The 7,500-nt window shown below is 44.8% G+C and overlaps 1 protein-coding gene across 1 annotated transcript in view; it reads right to left on the bottom strand.

The window, feature by feature from the left end:
* The window catches only part of LOC139639401 (DNA replication complex GINS protein PSF1-like), a gene marked incomplete at its 3' end in the record, with an annotated part of 6,663 nt that extends 2,478 nt beyond the window's left edge, over positions 1-4,185 (bottom strand). Inside the window, exons 1-3 of the mRNA XM_071513493.1 lie at positions 3,800-4,185; positions 2,550-2,614; positions 509-607 (exon numbers count right to left, since the gene is read on the bottom strand). Coding sequence (XP_071369594.1) covers positions 509-607; positions 2,550-2,614; positions 3,800-3,874 — 239 coding nt within the window. The remainder of the gene's footprint in view (positions 1-508; positions 608-2,549; positions 2,615-3,799) is intronic.
* Between the last annotated feature and the right edge of the window lie 3,315 nt (positions 4,186-7,500).

Below are 7,500 nucleotides of genomic sequence, written 5' to 3' on the forward strand. Positions count from 1 at the left end.
AGAGAGAGACAGATAATACAATATAATATAATATAGCTAATACTTACTAATACTAAGTAACTAATACAATACTGATGAGAGGCAGAGAGAGAAAGAGAGCAAAAAAGAGAGAGGGAGAGAAAAAGAAAGACAGAGACAGAGAGAGAGACACAGAGAGAGAGGGAGGGAGAGAAAGAGAGAGAAGACAGAGAGAGAGAAGATTTCTCAGCAAACAAGAAACATTTCTAACCAAAACCTGAGCTGAAGCCTGACTCAGCAGAAGTCAGTCAGCTGATCCAGACTGACAAAAAATCTAATTGTGATTATTTGACAGAATGTTGCAATTGTGATTTAAACTGCGATTCATATCATCACAAGTTTTTCTTGTCAGAAATTGTTTTAGAGTCTGAGTCTGATGAAGGTTTGGATTCTAAAACTCCTTGTTCACAAATCCAGTTTGGACCAAACTTTTTTCTCATGAATAGTTGAGCTGTGATGCGGACAGACAGCGGGGGGTCAGGTGACTCACAGGTAGGCGGTGACACAGCGCTGGTTCCTCAGCAGGCAGCAGTGACGCAGCTTGATGGACGGAATCAAATCACTGCGACCGACAGACTTCGCCTCCGAGCTGAGAGACACAAAGAGCTGAGTCAGCACCAGATCAGCTGAGTCAGCAGCAGATCAGCTGAGTCAGCATCAGATCAGCTGAGTTAGCATCAGATCAGCTGAGTCATCAGATCAGCTGAGTCAGCACCAGATCAGCTGAGTCAGCACCAGATCAGCTGAGTCAGCATCAGATCAGCTGAGTTAGCATCAGATCAGCTGAGTCATCAGATCAGCTGAGTCAGCACCAGATCAGCTGAGTCAGCACCAGATCAGCTGAGTCATCAGATCAGCTGAGTCATCAGATCAGCTGAGTCAGCATCAGATCAGCTGAGTCATCAGATCAACTGAGTCAGCACCAGATCATCTGAGTCAGCAGATCAGCTGAGTCTGCACCAGATCAGCTGAGTCATCAGATCAGCTGAGTCATCAGATCAGCTGAGTCCGCATCAGATCAGCTGAGTCATCAGATCAGCTGAGTCATCAGATCAGCTGAGTCAGCATCAGATCAGCTGAGTCAGCACCAGATCAGCTGAGTCAGCATCAGATCAGCTGAGTTAGCATCAGATCAGCTGAGTCATCAGATCAGCTGAGTCAGCACCAGATCAGCTGAGTCAGCACCAGATCAGCTGAGTCAGCATCAGATCAGCTGAGTCATCAGATCAGCTGAGTCAGCATCAGATCAGCTGAGTCATCAGATCAACTGAGTCAGCACCAGATCATCTGAGTCAGCAGATCAGCTGAGTCTGCACCAGATCAGCTGAGTCATCAGATCAGCTGAGTCATCAGATCAGCTGAGTCAGCATCAGATCAGCTGAGTCATCAGATCAGCTGAGTCATCAGATCAGCTGAGTCAGCATCAGATCAGCTGAGTCAGCACCAGATCAGCTGAGTCAGCACCAGATCAGCTGAGTCATCAGATCAGCTGAGTCAGCACCAGATCAGCTGAGTCAGCACCAGATCAGCTGAGTCATCAGATCAGCTGAGTCAGCACCAGATCATCTGAGTCAGCAGATCAGCTGAGTCAGCACCAGATGAGTCAGCACCAGATCAGCTGAGTCAGCATCAGATCAGCTGAGTCATCAGATCATCTGAGTCAGCGTCAGATCAGCCGAGTCATCAGATCAGCTGAGTCATCAGATCAGCTGAGTCATCAGATCAGCTGAGTCAGCATCAGATCAGCTGAGTCAGCACCAGATCAGCTGAGTCAGCACCAGATCAGCTGAGTCAGCACCAGATCAGCTGAGTCATCAGATCAGCTGAGTCAGCACCAGATCATCTGAGTCAGCAGATCAGCTGAGTCAGCACCAGATCAGCTGAGTCAGCATCAGATCAGCTGAGTCAGCACCAGATCAGCTGAGTCAGCACCAGATCAGCTGAGTCAGCATCAGATCAGCTGAGTCATCAGATCAGCTGAGTCATCAGATCAGCTGAGTCAGCATCAGATCAGCTGAGTCAGCACCAGATCAGCTGAGTCAGCACCAGATCAGCTGAGTCAGCATCAGATCAGCTGAGTCATCAGATCAGCTGAGTCATCAGATCAGCCTGCAGAGGAAAACAGAGCAGAACTGGCTGCTGAAGAACTAAAACTGTCTTCACTTGTAAAACTAAAATAAAATAAGATAAAATAAATTATATGAGAAATGTTTTTAGTTTTGGTTTTTTTGTTTCTGTGCAGAAAAAAAGAGAAAATGGATTCTGGGCAGAACATGTTTGGTTTTTACTGAAAACTGAAAGAAGAATTCATGATTTATGGTTTGTACCTGATGCAAACAGCAACAAAATATCTGTTCTGAACTTCTATCATAAAAAAATACAACTATAGCTGAAACGAAATAAAAAACTACAGTAAACATTTGCAAAAAATAATAATAATAAAAACTAAACTAAAAACTACTGAACAGAACTCAAAGTGAAAGTGAAACCTGGATGAAATGAAATGAAACGTAACGAGACTTCAGACTCACACATCAGTCTGGTTCTGCTCGTACAGAACCTTCATCTCCTGCAGAACCTGGCGAACCCCGTCTTCCTGTCAAAACACACACACACACACACACACACACACACACACACACACACACACACACACTGTTAGACTTGACCCGATTAGCAGCTGGATTCACAGTGCAGAGTCGGTGCTACGGTGCAACTAAAGCTGTTTATTCAGCCACAGAAATGACAACAAGACAGAGACAAACACTGGTTCACAAAACTGTGAGCGGCTCTGCAGGGTCCAGCAGCAGAGCCACATGAACACTGGCAGCCTTATATACTCTGCCTCAGTGATTACCTGGATGCTACTAATTACAGGAGTCACTTAAACAACAGAGTCATTCTGTGTCAAATCAACCAAATTTCAGGAACTTCTCTGGCTTGAACTTTTGATTTTGATCATTTTTCTCCTGGTGGAAGATATACATAAATGATGAAGAAAGCCCAAATATTAAAGCTCACTGATCATTATTTACTGAGTTTCCCCCAACTTTGTAGAGTGAGGGGCAAAACGATCATTTTCGCCTGTGATTTGAAACAAGTTTATGGGTCTGAAAGCGACACTGAGAAAGGAGGCAGCTCCACTATTTTTCTTTTACAGAGAGACTTGTAGGTAGACTACAAGATTCTGGCATTTTCAGCACTTGATTATGTGATGTGAGCCTATGAATCATCAGATCAGCTGAGTCAGCAAATCAGCCTGCAGGCGAAAACTAAGAAATGAAGAAAAAAAAAAAAACATCACGTGTTTTTTTAAAGAGTTTAAATATTAATCACTCCAAATCTATCAAAGATACCTCAATACCCTTTTATTTCCTGGTTTAAAATAAAAATATCTTGGTGTCTATGCATTTGCAAGGACCTGGGTGGTTTATTCTCTGAGACAGTGGCCTGTGAATATGACTCCAGACACACAAATCAACTTTTGTTGATTTATATTTGGAGCATTTTCGCCAGTGAAAAGGGAGAAAATGAAAGCTGCAGTAGTCTGTGTGGGTTTGTACAGCGGACAGTTTACTGCAGGGAGCTGCTTTGTGTACAGAGTGTATGCCGAAGTGTCAGGCGGATCCTAACGATTCAAAAAACATATTAAAGTAGTTTCTAGGATGTGTGGATTTTATTCAGATCAGCAAAGCAACATTAAATTGTCAGATTTTTGACTGAGGCTCGGCTTCAGGCTGTCTCAGCGGGAGAGAACGGAACGTTACCGGGGTTTACTCACGTTGAAAGCGGGCAGCTGACCGTCTCCCATCCGCTGAAGCTCTCGGATCAACTCGACAGCTTTCTCACAAAACATCTGAGCGAGCTGAGTCTAAACACACGGGAGGAACAGCGGATTTATGACAAAATGATGAAGGTTAATAATAATAATAAACGATGAATCCTGTCGACATGGAGCGAGCTTCCACAGCGGCGCAGCAGAGTTCGTTTTCGCGGTAAAAGCGCAGGTCGTATGGCACGCTCTGTTGTGATCATGTGACCGGAAACTCCGGCTGCCGGTGAAGGACAAACAACAGCAGGTCCTGTCAAACTGACCGCCGTGGCCAATTCTCTTTAACCCTGTAAACTGTTTTCCAGCCATGTTATGAAACGTTATTTCAGAGTCCAGGCTACAAGGTAAGAAAGTGTTTTCACTGTTTTGACAGGTCTCAGTGGTAATAAACGGGATGTCGCTATACCAAAATAACAATAACACCGACATAACAAATACTTTTCAGCCCGCAATCTGGTTTCCTGTCTGTCGATAGCAGCATGGCGGCAGAACCTGTCTGACAGCTACTGACAGCCACAGACCTGACAGGTTTATAATTACATTCAGTACTGACACTGTACCGCTGCACTGACGCTTCAACAGACTGGAAAAAATGACTGTTTAGCGTTGTTCCATTGTCAGAGCGGACTAGCTTCACTGCTAACCACGTAACTCTAATGCTGCCTTCAGGTCAGATGGGAAAAAAGTAAATTCGACCCGCTCTCTAGAAAATGCCGTTAATCTCAGCTTTCACATGGTAAGTGTTACTCTGGGACCTCTATTTCTACTGAATGCTGACGTCACCAACAAGGGAATACCTTTAATGTTTTGTTTTAGGAAATGATAAGCCTAGATTTATAACCAATAAAACCAACAAAATGAATAACCACTTAAGTCTTTTTGTGATCACAACTGTTAGATGCCATGGCAGGACCGTGGGAGTGTTATATCAGGGTACGTGCTGGATTTTGTCACTTTTGGTTGATATTGCTGTTTGGTTTGCTGTTAAACATGAACTCAAATGCATCACCGCTACGTTGGTGTGTGCTAAGAGTGAAAAGCGGATCAGGAGAAACCGAAATCCACAGAAAAGTACAATCGCGGCGTTTTAGCGGCTTCAAATGAGTGTGAACGCGTGAACACTTCAGAGTTTTCGCTGTTGTCTAATCTCTCTCACGACCCACGGGTCCTGAACGCAGCACGAGTCGACCTCACCAACATGGCGCCTCTGGCTGCGCTCTGATTGGCTGGAGCGGGAGCTGGGGGAAAGGTCGCGAGGATCAGCTGGTCTCTGCAGATAACAGACTCCTGCAAACAATGTAGGCAGAGAGTGCGAGGAGACTCAGCATCCAGCCCGGCTCGCGCTCACCGTCCCCCGGCCTCCTCCCGCCCCGCCGCGCGCCGCTCAGGCCGGGCCACCGGCGCGTTCTGCCGCTTCTTTCCGTCACGTTGACTGTTTTTCTACATTTCCAGTGATGCGAAAGCGGAATAACTCGCCGACCGCGGAGCATGACAGCGCCACCACCAACACACTGCTGGACAGCGAGCCGGACCTGAAGTTCTGTCCCAGGAGGGCAGCGAGGCTCCCGGAGCCCGCACCGGGACCGGGACCCGAGCAGAGGATGGGCCGACCGTTCAGGAGGTGAGGCGGGGAGGGGAGGGGGGCTGAGGCTGTTCAGCGGGATGTGAGAGCGGATCAGTCCGGGTCTGGTTCACATCCAGACCGGTTCTGATCCGGTTCTGGTTCTGCTGCGGGTTGCAATATGTTTCTATTTGTTTAATAGGGAAAATAAAGTAAAGTAGACTGAAGTTAAATGAATGGAAGCTGTCAGTCTGTCTGTCTGTTGCTGCTCTACAGACAGGATGCAGTGGAAGGTAAATCCACTTAAAGTCACTTTACCATGGGGCCAGCTGCATAAAGATAGACCTGGTCTTAGACTTAAATGTGATTTTAAGTCAGACTTGCTATAGACATTTATATTTACCTGTTCCTACTACTTCTTGATTGCTGTAGATCTCTATTGGGTTGTTTCTGTCTCTTAAGACTCTCTCTCTTCTTCAGGTTCTTTCCAAAAACCAAAGATTCACCATCTTGTATGAAACAGCTTCAGTATTTAAACTTCCCTCTGACAGTTAGGCCGACTCGTTGCCATAACAACAAAAACTTTCCTACCTCAAAATAAGTTAGTTGTAATATTTAAGTAACAGTCTTAATTAGTCTAGTCCGACCTGAGAATCTAAGACCAGGCTTAGACTAGTCTTAAACTAGCTTTATTTATTTATTTATTTATTTGTTTGTTTATTTGATAGGGACAGAGCATGTTAATGAACATCAGCATAAAAATACAAGATGTAAACTGCAGCTGGCCCCTGCAGAATCCAGTTCATACTGAGGCTGACAGAAACTCCTCTCTGTCTCCACAGTGTTTCAGGAACTAAGACTCAGACTCATGTTCAGTCTGACCACAGACGGTTCAGAGTTTCATCAGACTGAAGACTGGAGAGGAACCAGGTTTCCTTCAGCTGAACACAAAATATGAAAATCACCAAAAAAAATCTGTAGTTATGAGTTTTTCACATGACAGCAGAGAGATTTGGGATCTGCTGAGTCTGTTGTCCAGAAACTAAAAACTAAATCCACTGAAGAGGAAGTCCAGTGGATTTAGTTTTTGTTTCTGGGACATGATGCTGAGTCTGGTGTTGCATGATGGGAAAACTGGGAGTCCAGAAGTGAGAGAGAGAGCAGGATGTACGGAGGGAAACCAGCTGACAGAATGACAGTTTATCACAGAAATCTGCATGATAGAATTGCAACTAATGATCATTTTCATTATTGATTTTTTTTTTTCAATTAATCGATTAGTCGTTTAGTCTATAAAATGTTAAAATAATGACAAATGTCCGTCACAATCATCAAGTGATTCTTCAAAAGCAGCAAATCTTCAATTTTGTGAAGCTGCAATTAGAAACTGTTTGGTGTTTTTACTTATAAATCTGACTAAAACCATTAATCGATTATCAAAATTATAATCAGTTAATTTTCTTTGGATTAATCAACTAATAGTTTCAGCACTAAAGTCACAGTCAGCAGTGACAGACTGATGATCGTTATATGGAGATTAGATCTTTACAGAAGGAAAATAAAATTGTTTTTGTTCATGTTAGTTTGTTTTCAACTGACTGCAGGTCAGAGGTCAGAGGTCACGCTCCTCTGTTTCCATGACATCACGGCCTGTAGAGGAGACAGGCTGGTCAGGTGGACAGACCTGCAGGACAGGACAGGGAGTGTCCAATGTGTTCAGGCTGGGGTGACATGATGATGTCACAGTGATGTCATCAGGGCGGGGTTTGGGTTCCGCTGGTTCTGCTGTTTTTTTAGACAGGAGAGTCTCACTGCAGCTGGGAGCCGGTTCGCCCGGTGTGTGTGTGTGTGTGTGTGTGTGTGTGTGTGTGTGTGTGTGTGTGTGTGTGTGTGTGTGTGGGGGTGTGTGTGTGTGTGTGTGTGTGTGTGTGTGTGTGTGTGTGTGTGTGTGTGTTGGGGGTGTAGAGTGATGTGCGCACCACAGACAGATTTCCACTCCAAACTGTCACTCTGTTGAGAGAGAAGTCAGTCTGTGATAAAGCTAACGTTAGCCTCGTTGCTAACGTTAGCGGTCAGTTGAGTTAGCTAA

Source organism: Centroberyx affinis, unplaced genomic scaffold (genome assembly GCF_046629955.1).
Source record: "Centroberyx affinis isolate AG114_WGS23_722 - 3 ecotype Tasmania unplaced genomic scaffold, CSIRO-AGI_Caff_v1 ptg007227l_1, whole genome shotgun sequence".
NCBI lineage: Eukaryota > Metazoa > Chordata > Actinopteri > Beryciformes > Berycidae > Centroberyx > Centroberyx affinis.